General features: G+C 43.0%; 1 protein-coding gene across 5 annotated transcripts in view; it reads left to right on the top strand.

Moving 5' to 3' along the window:
- Positions 1-15,182, top strand: part of runx1t1 (RUNX1 partner transcriptional co-repressor 1) — a 48,741-nt gene that overhangs the window by 18,212 nt on the left and 15,347 nt on the right. For all 5 annotated transcript variants that reach the window (XM_036555545.1, XM_036555540.1, XM_036555543.1 and 2 more), the window contains exons 2-4: positions 9,028-9,165; positions 10,152-10,393; positions 11,911-12,000. In XM_036555545.1, coding sequence (XP_036411438.1) covers positions 9,051-9,165; positions 10,152-10,393; positions 11,911-12,000 — 447 coding nt within the window. In that variant the 5' untranslated portion in view covers positions 9,028-9,050. The remainder of the gene's footprint in view (positions 1-9,027; positions 9,166-10,151; positions 10,394-11,910; positions 12,001-15,182) is intronic.

Here is a 15,182-nt window from a genome sequence, read left to right on the forward strand (position 1 = left end):
TGTTAGCCTGCTGGTAGCTGAAATTGAATTAAATGACAATGCTTCTTTTTTTTAATTAATTCACCTGATCAAACTTCAAAGAAAAATTCTCAAGATTCTGGTAGGCTGCATCATATTCTAGTCTGTCTCTATAATACAGCAATCTCAGCTTTCAATTTTGTTACTACACAATATAAATATTTTCCAAAACAGCAGTATTGCAATAAAAAAATTATCTTGTTGCCATGACTCAGACATGTCGGCCCACATATCGCATACGAATCACGAATACACAGCACAGGCGAGAGCCCGGCAGCTCTGTGTATCGGCTTATCTGTTACTTGTATTCTTTTTCATAGCATTATGGATTTTTTTCTTTTTTTTCCATGCGGCCTGTCCATGGCGGAGTTATGCAAATTTAATGGCGTTTTCCAACAGCGCTATAAAAGGAATACACAAGAAAGTAGTCTGCAGCCTCTTTAAATATTAAATTGCGCAGGTTGTTAGCTGCCGCAGCTGGTAACCCCTGAGCGAGTGCGAGCTGATGCAGTCCCAGGGCCCTCACCTTATTTGATGGGGTGGGACGGAGCGACTGCTCGCCACCTGCCTCTGGGCGAGGCGGGCCGGGAGGAGCTGCTGCCGTGGGGATCGGCCTGGAAACGGGGGCCTCCCGGAAGAGGTCCGGGGGGGGGCAGGGGAGAGATAGCAGGGCTGAGGATCCAACTGGAAATAAATAAATAAGTGCTGGGAATAAAATCGGGGTGTGCATGCGTGTGTGTGTGTGTGCGTGTTTGTGTGTGTATGTGTGTGTGTGTGTGTGTGTGTGTGTGTGTGTGTGTGTGTGTGTGTGTTGGGGGGGGAGGATGCGGGCGGGGACATTAATACATCTTCCTGACAAGCAAGAGGGGTTTGATGGGACGTGTACCGCCAACTGTTCCATCTGCCGTTGATGATTGCATGGCGTATTAGCGTGCCGCTAGTTCATAATGTATTCTGGGGGCCGGGACGTCACTTGCATACCAATGGAGCGGCCCCCATCTCTCTGAACCTCATCCGAATTTTAATCATGCAATATGTCTCTCCCTCTCTCTCTTTCTCTCTCTCTCGCTAACATACTTTCGCTACCGGCACTGTCCTCTCTCTGCATTGCTCCAGCTCCTCACAGACATTTTGGTTTGTTTCCTTTCTGTGTTTATCACCTCTTATAGTTAATATCCAACGTGAGTATGAGTTTCTCTACCTCAAGGTATCTTCTCACAGATGCCCCAGCATCTTCTCTCCATCAACATTTCGTTCATTTACTTCCTGTTGCATTTCTGTTTCATGTGTTTCACATCAGTGCGAAAGGACATCCCAGAAGAAAAAGGCGCCTCTCCAAGCAAATATTTTCCGAGCTGTTTGAAATTGATTCTGTTAAGTAAATGTTATCTCAGACTCAGGCATATGCTTAGATGGCTCTGTGCATAAATTGTTTTTAACAGGCGAAACACATTCTAACTCACAGAGAGCTTTGAAATCCATAGCAATTCTGAAGAATGGATGTGGCTACAAAACAGATGGTTTCTACTCAGGTAAATCAGAGTGAACAGCAAGGTTTATTATTATTATTATTATTATTATTATTATTATTATTATTACTGCTACGACTACTACTACAGTAAATTGGATAAATCAAATTGACTATGTGTACTCTTGAAAATAGCAGAAAAATTAAGTCAATAATTTCATTGATATCGTGTTTCCTCACAATGACATTAACTTTAAAAATAAATTATTGATGAAACTTCAAAAGAAAACCTTACGTAGTGATCATTCAAAATAACCTTAGAGCAAAGATGCTGATTTAGGGTACCCAATTAATTTGTGAATTGATGTTAAAGCCCTACCAGTCTTAAACATTCCAAAACATACAAGGCAGATGGTGCTGCTTTCTGTAGAACAACTGCAGTATGCATCTCGAAATGAGGTTCCATGAAGTAGGCCATAACATTTTCCATGCAGACTGTGATTGGTGATATGTACTGTATATATAATGCTATATATAATGATATAATGCTATGCTAATATAAGAACATATTCAGTTAAAACTGTATGCTGTACAATTTCCAGTATGTGAGCATTTTTTGTTGCTAAATGATACAAAAAAATGATACTTTAAAATGGAAATGTACGAGGCAGAGGTGGAAAACCCTGGCTTTAGAAAGTAAATGTCCTGCCACGTATTTGTTCCACCCATGCACTACACCAGCTGTATTTAATTAGCACAATTCTTCAACCAGGTAGAGGAGCTAATTAGTGAAATCACCTTGTTTAGTGAATGGCTAGAACATGGTAGGACTTTTACTTTCTGAAGCCGGGGTTTTCCACCTCTGGTATGTGGCCAGACAAGTCGATTAAAACCTGTGGCATTAAGGGGAATTTCTTCGGGCATTCTTTATAAACTCTTCATTAGGAGTCATTGACTTTTTTTTTCTTTGTTTGCTTTTAAAAATATGTAAATTTCTAATACTTGTAGTGTTTACATTCCATCTAGAAAATGCTTCAGCAATGTTTGTTATGTTTTCAAAGACATTTCAATTAGACAGAGGTGCTTAATCCATCTCTTCATACCCATGCATAGGCATATTGTTCTCTCTCTGTGTTTTTGCCTATTTGATAAGAGAATTTTATTCCAGTTTAGTCTTTAGTCTGAGGCACTCTTGGCTTTACACATAATAGTCAGTCCCTCTGTCATTACACAGTTTGACTCCCAGAATGATACCTTGTTAGCGTTAGGTTTCCTTTTCTTATTTTTGATATCTCCAAGGCTGTCCACACGACCTAAGCATATGTAGTTGTGTAAAGCTTTGAAATGAGAGACATCTGTTCATTGCAGATATTGAATGTATCCCAGCTACCTGCTCCAACTACAGAGGGAGTATGTATAGCGTATATAAGGAGTTTCCTGTCTTGTGCTTTTCGTGTGGGACTCAAAGCACTGTCAAGCTCTGCCCGGTGATGAAAGGCAGATAAGAGAAGACTGTGGTTCAGGAATGTTGTGTATGTATGAGCCCGTTACTTTCGCAGGGCTGGTTCTGATTTCTTGAGACAAAGCTGGGAGAAAAAAGAGCCATTTCATTTCTGTGAGTCACCAAGACTTTTCTTGGAACAGGGGTTCAGCATGCTCGGATCCTTATTTGGTTGAAATCTTGCTTAAGGTTTCTGTAGGCAGTCCTTATTCAGCTCAGTACCAAGAGTAAATGACAATGAAGCATTCCAGCGCTCGGCCAAGTCCCCATCTCCGAGCTCATAACAAACTATGAAGATAATTACGGAAAAACAACAGGCAACGAGGAACAGCTCTGTAGACATTTTCTCACCTGGTGATTATACAGTAGCTGGTGTAAAAGTGTAGAGAGGACTTCAGAGAAAAGATGATGTGCGTGAGAAATGAGGTCCCACAATCCACTGCAAGTTAAATTGAAATGGAACTGCATTAGAGCATTTTACCGTAACTAATGAACGTCTGCACCGATGGAGCCTTTCTGTTTGGGTTTCTAATCTCCAACAAATCCGCTCTATAACAGAGGGTAAATGTGTCCTAAGTCATCAATTATTGAATATGCCAAGACTTGGTAATTGGTCTTTGCACTTAGCCTACTCTGTGTCATATTTTTGGAGGATGTGCAGACAAACACAAATGATGATTCCTCATAAAAACTTTTGTGTCCTTATTTCATAAATTTACACCACAACACAAGAGTGTCGCAACTGCCTACATGTGGCAACAATCTGCGCCCCCCCCCAATCTATCAAATCTGATTACCTTGAAGGGATGTTGCAGAATACAGCCATCAATTTTAAACTTCATTTTTGTGGCAGTACTCTCCCTCAAGTGGTAAGGGGCGGTTTGGAAGGCCGAAAGCAGCCCCCCCCCACCCCCCCACCCCCACTCCCACTCCTCTGCCGGAGAGGCTGATCCGTCTTCTTTGCAAGCGGTGGATGCGTATCGATCAAATCGACTGCCGCGCTTATCGTCAATCTGCGAGTCAGTACGGGTTGCCGCTACAATAGACGCACGGGCGCATACCGCGGGCCAATTATTCAACTGTCTCCATAGAAACTGTTTATGCACCGAGGAGAGATTGTGAGCGTGAGGCTATACCTTTAATGTTCACACTAGAGGGAGCTGATGGGAGGGAGGCTGCAAAATCAATGGTGTACAGGCATAAAACTTTGATCCTTTAATCCTGAATGTAACAAGCTGATCAGTAATGTTGCTGTAGGTAATGAAAAGCATTAGGAGTGAAGTGAAGTTAAGGTCTTTAGTGCTCTTTTCTGCTTAAATTGGCAGCTGAATGCCTTCATTTAATGGCAATCTATATAGGCCTGGCGCATTTTCGAAATGTATTAAAAGAAATCTCTCTGCACGGGAAATTGAAAGCACTCAAGCTATGTTCTCCCTGGGAGTACCAGTAAATCACTTAGCATTTCAATATCCATTTTAGGCCATGGAATATTTATTTACTCCGCATTTGGTTTCATGTCATAATGTATTTACCGTCAGACACGCTCTTAATGGTGAAGTAGCTGCCAGATAAATTAACTTTGTGAATGGACTCTTTAATTGTGATCCCTCCTTGTTATCCACCCTCTTTTCAATACTGATTAAGATGCACACAGTATTACTGCAATGCATCCAGCTTCCTGGGTTTGTTTTGAACCTCATATGTTTCTGTGGTGAATATTAATGTATATTTGTGTCATATGATTGGTGGTCCAGCCATGATTACAAAGGCTTATTTTAGTAGTCATACATTAGTGTCACTAAGCTGCGCACTAAGCTTGTTTCATATTTCACATGTGCAGTGCTTTTGATAAGAAATTATGTAGCTTTCACACCTATACTGTGACATAACTTTACAACCTGGTTAGATCTGCATCATAGTTATATTGTAATGATATCAAATTGTTTAAATTTAGGGTTTTGGGCGATTTGCTTTAATGGTGGTTGACAAAATTCACACATAAAATTCAATAAGTTCGCTGAAGACAAGAACTGTAACAATACTTTCCTTATTTATTGTTTTGATAAAGGTTGTCATTTCCTGATTTGTTTTTGAACGGGGGGTGTTAAAAATGCTATACTTTCATACGGACATTTGAAAATATGACAATAAGAAAATAAGAACACGTGATAGGCCTTTTTGAAAATGATTCAATTGATGCGTTTGTCTGAGGTCCTCAGTCTGCTTTTGGCAAACGAACTGATGCCTTTGGTAGATGTCGGGGGGAGGGGAGGCGGGGCGTTGCCAGCCGAGATGCTCCAAAGCATTTCGCAGGGGGGCGTAATCAAAAACAAACGCGAGCGGAGACTGTAGGCCATGTCCGTCTTTGCCGGGTTTATCTTAGGTCCTGGCAACCCCACCGGGGGCCTGTTTTCTTTGCATGTTTTTGAATGGATCAGAGGCCGACCCCCGGCCCTTTATCAGCCGGCTCCATCTCGCTGGGACTGTGGGAGAGTGACTGCGCTCGGGGGTCACGCTCTTCTCTGGACATGAATTTAATCATAACACTGACCCAGCGGCTAATCCCTAATTACAAACCTGGTACCGACGGTGGCTTTTTTTATTTTGATCAGAAGGAGGCTCCTGGTTCCATCTACAGCGTATGATATTGACATGTTGCATTATCAGTGTTACATTAGAAATCATATTGAAATGTTACGTTATGTTCTAGGTTTTGATATTGTGATTTTGTTACTGTTGCTAGTGTAGTCTGCCCTAGGTGAGGGTACCTACAGTAGATAATAATAAGCATTGATTTTGTTATGAATATGAGCAACATTCTTTACCATAGTAATATTCACAATGGGTCTTGGGTCTTTTAATCAGCACATCTGTTGTAAGATGTTATTTAGCTCGTGTCCTCTTTGAGGGTTCATTTTCCCGTCCATACCCCAGGGGCCACTCTTGTGATATTGTGACATTGCTCTCTTTTAAGACACCGGTGTGTGAGATGGGATCATTTAAATGTTTAAGCCTATATCACTGTGTCATATCTCATCTCTCTCCTGTCTGTTTTGTAGCCTGTTGGTGTTCCCTTCCTCAGAAACATTAACATATCTCATTGGAATCTAAGTAATTGTTTCTCAACACATTCTTCAAAACTGTGAGAGCTGTCAATTTGTCAGCTGTCAGAGAAAACCACAGAGAATCACACCGAATATATAATGTAGAGGAGGTTATATTGATAAGTCATATTCTCAGTAGAAATCTCCCCATCGCAAAGAGCCAGTTCTCAAGTTAAACAGGATTCATTTTGGTCTGACGGTTCTTTTTGTAGCACTTGGAATTTTCTGTATTTCATGCTCAGATGTCTGGCAGCCTTCAGTGAATTGAGATCTGATCCGTCGGCCATCGTTTAATTACAGCTGTTATTTTAAGCCTCTTTTTCTCTGATGCTCAAAGGAAATGATAAAGTAAAGAAGCAATTATGTAAAACTATATACTTCCGTAATTATCCCGTTATATCTTTACCTAATAAAATAAATAAGCGGCTCGAGTCTCTCCAGCGGTGGAACAAATAAACAGTTTTAATGAAAACCTTGTCTTTCAGCCGGGGTGGGGAAAGAGCGCGCGATTTTTGCTCTGGCGGCAGGGACTGTTATCTGTGGAAGCGGATTCAGGGAAGAGAGCCCGGAGGCAGGGGGTCTCATTCGGGGCCCGAGCGGATTGCTATTGGAGAGCCTGTCAGTTTTGGCACACGTGTTTCAGATCGTGCTGCCTTCGTTTGACTCCGTCCTCTCGCGGCTCAGCACCGGCGCTCGGAGAGCGATACCCAGATGGGGCCGAAAATTCCTGGTCTTTATCTCCATACTTTTCCTGGCAGGGCCCGACCCTGGCTGCGCTAGAGGTTTGACTTCGCCTGGCTGGACCTGGCTCCCCGGAGCAGACCTTTGGCCCTCAGTCACTACATCTTAGATCAATTTTGTTTTCTGCCCAAAGCAGTACAGGTCCTGGGGAAAATTCAGTACATGGCCACATACTTGTCTACAGCATAAGAATTTACTAGAACAGGCCACTGGGCATAACCAGATTCATCATTTCGCCTGCAGGTTAGAATGCTAGTTGCACTGTAGCACTGTGTCAAGCCTGTACCCTCTAAAGGTCTGTTCGTGCTTATCTATTCCATGCATTTTTAACTATCTTTGTGAAAAAAAAAATGCAGTTATGTGTACAACGCGTTGGTATTACTTTTAATGAAGGACGAGTTGAAATCTCAACCCTGGGCACGGTGCGTAATGAGAATTGATTGCGATCTGCGAGCGCGCCTCCAAAATCGATGCGCTTAACTTTTAAATAACGCTCCATCCTCGCTATTAGCCATGAATGGATAATGGGTTCGTCTTTTAAAACTTTTAAAAATGCTGGAGGTCCTGCAGTTCTCTCTTGCAGATCGTTACCACAGCAAAGTCTCACCCCTGACTTCAGCCGCTCTCTTCCTCCCCATCTCCAGGTTACTCCTGTGTAAGCAGAATAGTAATTACTTGAGTCGAGTCCAAGAGCTGTCAAAGACGCTTGTTTGCTGTACCTCTCATGAGACACTCTACCAGGCGCCCGGTGTCTTTTTTGCACAAATGGAAAAGGATACTTGCCTGTGAATGTCGATGTGTTAACACATCATCTTAACAAAAGACACACCGGTACAGATGACAGGTTAAATAGAGCTGTAACTGAATAAGTTACAAAGTATTTGATCCTAAGGTAAAAGCAATAGCTTAAATTATCAGTGTTGTTATGGTGTGTGTTTTTTTAACTACTAAAGCAGTGCTCGTTTCTTGAGGTGTAGTCCCCGTCATTGGCTGAGAGGAGAGTGTGGCAGGGCTCTCCCTATGTCCCACCTATGGGAAGGGTTTGTCACAGACATCACCCTGGGTCTGGAACATGTCCCTCCACCACCCTGATTACAGCGCGTCCCGAGAGTCCACCTCCACAGATAGCGCTCGTTTCCCTGGAAAGACCTCCCTTCCCGCTTTCTCCGAGACAAAACGCTGCACTGTTGACTTTCCCGATACGGTTGAGCCACTTGCAAGGTCGTGTGAACGGCTAGATGGAAACAGCTAGGTTATTTACAGCTTTTATCAGGTGAAGGTCTTGCCGGAGTCTGCTTTTGCCTGTTTCCAAGCACCTATTCCCTCCCTTTGAACTAAAAGGGCATTTCTGCTAGAACGTGTTATATTTCCATGATAAGAGCAGAACCGCACTCTTAGTGGTGAGAGGGTACAGGGAGTAGTCACGAGTTTTGAAATAAAATCACTGCCCCACACTCTCTGAAGCTAGCACCCTAACTGACCCCACCGGCACATACAGACGCTGGGTTTGGGCAGAACTGTGGGACTCGCTAGGGTTTCCCCCGGAACAGCCGTGCGTGAGATATGTAGGCCTTCAGAGCCTGCCAGGAGGATGGATGGATGGATGAAGTAACTATCATTAGCGGAGGAAACATCTGTCCGTTTCACTGTACAGGTGCGGAATCTGTGTAGCCTGGGGAGTGATGGGCTGCACATCATCTGAGCCTCCCCCCAGATCAGAGTTTCAGCAGGGGTATATCCTGTGGCCTCTGGAATTCGTTAGAACCTGCTGACTGGTTTGGGCGTGCCTTTGTCTGGGGATAACACTTTGGGGCTTGCATCACAGATGTGATAAGGGGCGATGCGGTAACCATTAGACCTTTGATCAAGGCAGCCCCCGCGATCATCTCAGGAGAAGCATGTGGAGTGCTTTCGTCCGTGCACAGCTCAGCTTTTTCGCCTAATTGGCCCAAACCTGTCACATGGGGTCACATCACTAATCAAGAGAGACTGCACGGAGAAGCAACATCGCCTAGGGGATGATGGTCTTATTGGGCCATCTGTGCTTGACTTGTATTGTTACCATTAAAAGCCAGCTGTATGAGTAGGGGTATGGGTCTAAGATGTTGTGGATGAGGGCACCTGCTTATCAAATGAATGTGAGTAACATTTCTCTCTCCCTCTCTCTCTCTCTCTCTCTCTCTCTCTCTCTCCAGATCGTACTGAGAAGCGCTCCACCATGCCAGACTCACCTGCGGATGTGAAGACACAATCCAGGTTGACTCCGCCCACCATGCCACCACCTCCAACCACACAGGGTGCCCCCAGGACCAGCTCCTTCACACCCACCACACGTGAGTTTGAGCCCTGCCCATGTCCAGAGGGACTCTCTCACTGAAACTCCTCACTGAGAAAAGGGGGCCTCTTAGGCGCAATCCCTGTTAGTGCTCAGCCAACGCATTCCATACGACTGGCCTGGAACAGTGAATTTATCATAGTTCAGTCAAGACATGCGCTAATCAAGGTCGCCTGAAATCCCAGGGTGATTTATGTTTTAAACGATTTCACTGGTGTAAGCATCCACAGCATCGATCACACTCATTAAAGCCTTGCCAGCCTGTGTCTCAGCGGATCATAACTTCATCTGTATTCAAAATATACACCATAAAAGCAATGCTTGGACTTGGAAAATCTTTTTTAAGTCTTCTTTTTAAAGCCCTTGCTGAAAACATTACATCAGAGTAATTGAAGAGGTTTTGTTCGCAGTCGAAGATGCCAGATCCCTTAAAGAGATCATTTGGAATCTGCAATTAGCACACATACTGTATAGTTGGCTCCCCAGCAAGGAGGAGTCTTTAATAACAAGCTCTAATTATAAATTCTGAAGGTTTAACAAAGCGAGTGCTTTGATTTTTCCCCCCTCATGTAATTGTTACCAGATGTAGCTGGAGTATCTTGTTTCTCCATTATTGGGGAAAAGCTATGGGGAGTTGAACATGCAGCTTAATTTCATTAAGGGATGGAGTTTTGTGTTCTATCCCTCATATGGTGTGTTTTGTTGGCGCTTGTGAAAAAAGGAGCTTTTTTTTACTGTCTGCATTTGATTTTGCCTTTGACTGACCTAACCATGCTGAAGTGTTTGAGTAAGGTATTGTTATTGGTATGCCACATCTTCTAGCAGATGTAAAGATTTTAAATTAATTTTTTTTTTCATGTTTAGCTGTTTGTGTTCAGTGTTCAGAAATATATTACAGCTAGCGTACACCGTAAAAACCTGTCAGTGTCATTACTGTACAACGGAAATACTGAAGAGCTCTCTTTTGTCCGCTTTCGCACCCAGTAACCAATGGCACCAGCCACTCTCCCACGGCTTTGAATGGGGCCCCCTCTCCGCCCAACGGCTTCAGCAACGGGCCTTCCTCCTCCTCTTCCTCCTCGCTGGCCAATCAGCAGCTCCCTCCGGCCTGCGGCGCCCGGCAGCTCAGCAAGCTGAAGCGCTTCCTCACGACGCTGCAGCAGTTCGGCAACGACATCTCCCCGGAGATCGGCGAGAGGGTGCGCACACTCGTGCTGGGCCTCGTGGTGAGTCCAACGCGCAGAGATAGACAAGCTAGAGCAGTTTTTCCTAATTCATACTTAATTATTTGCCTGCGATAAAAAGCTGTTGGGATTCCAGTCTAGCTATCTCCTTTGTTCATGACCTTGTTTAATGGTTTAGTGATCAAACTTTAGATCTGCCCGCTCTCCACAAAATTACAAACCACGCATAGAGACTAGCTGTGGTTTAACATGCCAGAGGTGAATGGGTTCCGCTCCAAGTGGAAATGTCCAATAGGATTAGTTGTGATTTTTTATTAGCAAGTCAGTATTTGTTGCATCTGGCCTGGATGTCTGTTCAGAGATAAAATATGATCCAACAAAGATACTGAACATGTGTTTCAGCTCTGTTCACTGATGAGCTGATATAAATGGCGAATTGTTGTGCAATGATGATTTCATAACGGATAATGCTTTTAATTACTGAGTTTGAATGAATGGATGAATCTTCTCGTCATCCGTAACACTGTCAAGGAATTTTTCAAGTAAAGGGGAATTTTTTATGTTTCATGTTTTTTTTTTTTTTACCCCTCTGCATCCGCACACATGGTTTCAGTAGTGTCCCCTTGGCTTTTTTATCCCTCTTTAATTCTGTCCCCGCTCTACTTTATTGAAAGAGTGACACACTTAATTAGCACTCGCTATGCTAAAGGAAAGCTCTGGAGGATTTCAGGATGTCAAAACAGAGCTGTGCAATCTGGGGGAACAGATGTAGGACTAATGTAACAAAATTCAGGTCTGGGAAATGGAGGAGGCGGCTCTGGATTTCTCTCTCTCTCTCTCTCTCTCTCTCTCTCTATCTCTCTCTCTCTCTCTCTCCCTCTCTCCCTTTTTTAAAACTGGCATTTTTGAAATTGAAAATAGTGTCACCATGCTGTCTGTCTGTGTAAATAAGATAAACTGGCGAGGGGCAGATAAAAAGAAGTCTTTTTTTTCGTAACTAAACGAGATGAAAACCAATTCAAGCCAGCTGGGGTAGATATGCGCAGCTCCACCAGGGGAGAGCACCTTGTTTGCTCGGTATCATTATTGAACGGATCAAACACCGTCACCCCCAGCTCCCCCTCCCCCTCCCCACCCCTTAAACAGATTACCACATCGTACGTACATGCAAAGGTATTTAAACCATTTCGTATCTCCCCAGAAAAACAGGACTCCACAGTTAAACATTTGCACTGCTACTGCAATCTGCGCACGTATACCTGTATCTCATTTCAGTGTGACAGTCCTGGAGCTGCTGGCGAGATACGCGGTGTTTGCTCATGTACTGCAGGGGTAAAAATGAATCATCAGTGCGTGGCTTCGCTGTAGTCCGCCATGTGCTCTCCATTATACGTCTACATCCTAAAACCGTTCGGTCTTCGACAGGATATAGTTTTGCTTCCAATAAGAAATATTATCGCGTAATGTTTTCCATGTGTGTTCATGTGTTTTTCTCTCTCTCTCTCTTTTTCTGTCTCTCTCTTTCTTTTTCCCTCTCTCTTGCTCTCTCTTTCTCCTAGAACTCCACCCTAACCATAGAGGAATTCCATTCCAAACTGCAAGAAGCTACGAACTTCCCACTACGACCTTTTGTCATCCCTTTTCTGAAGGTATTGCACAACCGGCAATGATCTGGAAACCATTTGAATGGCTCAGGAGCTAAGATGCAGATGTGCATATTTCTTTACCTCTTTTTTTTGCTGTTGTTAAAGACTTTGAATGGGAGAAAGGAGTCAGGCATAAATGGATACATGGGTTCCCCGTGAGCCAAATAGCACAGAATTTCCTGTTCTGTGGGATTTGTTTTATTTTTCTGTAATATTTTAACTGGAAAGACGTGATTTAAACTTGCCCGAGGTAGCTATACACAAAACCTCAGCTTCATTTGCCAGAAGTATGGCCTGCCTTTTTCCTCTTGGTTTGACGGACTCACGTTTATGGTCTTTGAATATCAGCCCACTCATACTTTGTACAGTAGTAGCATCTTACCAGTACAATGTTAAAATCTTAAGATGTTAGTGTTACCACATGGAAACCCACAATTTTGTCAGAGAGTTGATAAACAGTTGTACTTATTGTTGTTGTTCTGTATAGTTAAGTGGGGCTTGGAACAAAATAATCATATAGAACAATTCAAGAGGTGTTTTAGAATGAAAGCCAGAGAATTTATTTGTTGGACATACCAGGCTCAGCAGATACCCTTTACACACTGAACCACATCATAGCCTTGTGTCATCTCTGTGTCATCCTCATGGGGATTGGTATTCATTTTAATTGGAATGTTTCAAGCTGTGAAGACCATCTTTGTTCAGTAGAAGAAATTATAGTGAAGAAGCCAAAAGGCTTATTTATTATAATAGAAAACAGTGGTTCAGTTATTACCAGCTCCTTTGTGGACTGCATGTTACTTGTAATTGTTTCAGTTTTCACTGTTTAACACATTTTTTACTTAAATGTCACAAACAATGGTTCTGTGAGGTCAACGAGATTGAAAAGGTCTGACAGTTCATTTTGGATCGCAAAAAACTCATATTATAAGACTAAATAACGGGGGTTTACTATAGGTTGGGGCACCACAGTCCTCAGTTGATCCAGGTGAGATACTACTCCATTCCCCAACATTCTTAGAGAATTCTTGGAACATCCAGTGTTTCGCATTTCATGTTTTTGTTTTTGGTTTTCCCCTGCCCTGGGGAAATGTCAGGATTTCCGCTGTAATGGCGACATGGTTTTTCTATCCCTGCTCTGAAATCCGGGCTCTTGAAGCACAGATCACCTTTTATCTTATTCATAAGCGCGTTATGCACGCGAACGAGACGCAATGGAGCCGCCGCCTCTCGCCCCCCAAGCCCCCCCTTTGCATGCGCGGTGTCATTCTCACGCGCCTCATCGTCTCAGAGGAAACTCCGGGGCCAACGCGGCGCTACAAAAATCGCTCCCATTAGAGGTCGTGGCAGCTGACGGATGGAGAGAAGCACACAAGGACACTGCCAGAACTCCTCTCACTGCAGTCTGCCATATGGCCACTTTATCATTGAGTCAGAATGGTTGGAGTCAAAGATGCAACTTCTTTTTTTTCTAATTTTAGTGCTTTTCCTCAAAGGAGCCTTTAATGACAAATACCATATGGCTGTGGGACCGTGGGTTTTTATAAGTGCATTCAAACGCAGCTGCAACAATCTGCATTAGAGCCTTGTTTTCATTAGTCTAATGCCACCTACCGACCTCCTCCTCCATTCTTGTGTTTACAGAGAAGCGTTTACTGGAAGGATATTACACACTGTTCTAATGAGCTAATCTGGGACCAAAACGAGAGCCAAAGGGATAGCTTTGTATTGCCATTTTTCTGTTATTCATTTGAAAACCACTTGTATGGTCTCAGTAAATTAAACCAGTTTCTTTTTTTGTTGAGAGACTTCTTATTTTTTGTGATTACGCAAGTCTAGATCAAAGATGAACTGCAGAGCAAAACAAATACATGCAGTAAACGCGTGCTACCAAAACAGTGTTAAGGAAGACCTACAACATTGTCCCCGAAACAGTAGCTTTCTCTTACGGTTGAGACTTTAAATGTCTATGTGGCTGGAGACTGAGATTAATTTAATGGTCAAGCAAACACCGAATAACTGCCCTTTACACTTTATAAATGCTTGGTATGTCTGACCAAACACTTTCTCTGTGTATTTTTTAGTCAGAATTACCCAGCTTCCCTTTAAAGTGGATTCGTTTTGTGCCAGCTGTGTTGTTTTGCGATTTGAATAGCAGTATGTATTTGAACAATACCAGTTACCAGGCTGTCTATGGTAGACGTGCATGAGCATTGCCTCAGAGTGCAGATAAGTAACTGTGAGTCTATTTAAACAATTTTATATTAACTAAACATAGACTTCATGCCAAGGGAAGCCATTAAGAATGAAACACATTAAGGACGGGACAGCTAGGATGCTCTCGGCATCTATAATAAGTAGGCAATGCTTTACATAGACCTACTTGTCGGTGTCAGTATTTAATGTAAGGGTGGGACGGTTAAGTGCAAGCAAGCAGACAATGGTGAGATGAAGATCCCAAACAGCAGGCCAGACATCTGCTTATAAGATGCTCCACACTTGGCCTCGCTCCTTGCACTGCTGCCCCAAGAATCCTTTGCTTTGATTGGCCGGTGTTCTGACTTGTTTCGGCTCCATGGGCAATTATGCTAGTTGGATAAAAATGTCAGCTGAGAAATGTCTGAGAGCGGCACTTAAAAATAATGGTGAAATGGGGGTGCGCAGGGCCCGGGCTTGCCTTCTGAGTGTGTCAGACAGTGCCTTTAATTATCATCATATTGATTTTTTTTCTTCATTACTGCTTTGTTGCTCAATATTTTCATGGGCAGTCTCACAGTATGAAAAGTGAGCAATTAAAATGACCTTCTGTAAATGGAAGCGTGGGGTTAGCGGGGTTAAGGTAATCCAGGTTTGCAGTAATTGTCATCGTAAACTATTAACAGACCATTAACTTGAACAGTTATTGGCATGGTCAGTGATTGGTGATGCTCTTTTTTCTCCCATATCCATAAATAATTTTTTGAAAGATTTCCTCTGTGTTCAAAGAGGGATGAGAGACATTTCTGTCACTGGCCAGGAAATGATCTGATTAGAGTCTTTCCTTTTTCTAAATAACAAACCTTGACTTATAGCGGCCTTTCATGTCAGCAAGAATTGGTAACCATAAATTAGTTCCTGTAATAAACTGACTTTGATTCAGTCAGCTTCTTGAATAGCAAACGCTAAAGAATTGACAAGAGTGCTCT

The sequence above is a fragment of the Megalops cyprinoides genome, chromosome 21 (assembly GCF_013368585.1).
Source record: "Megalops cyprinoides isolate fMegCyp1 chromosome 21, fMegCyp1.pri, whole genome shotgun sequence".
NCBI classification, from domain to species: Eukaryota; Metazoa; Chordata; class Actinopteri; order Elopiformes; family Megalopidae; genus Megalops; species Megalops cyprinoides.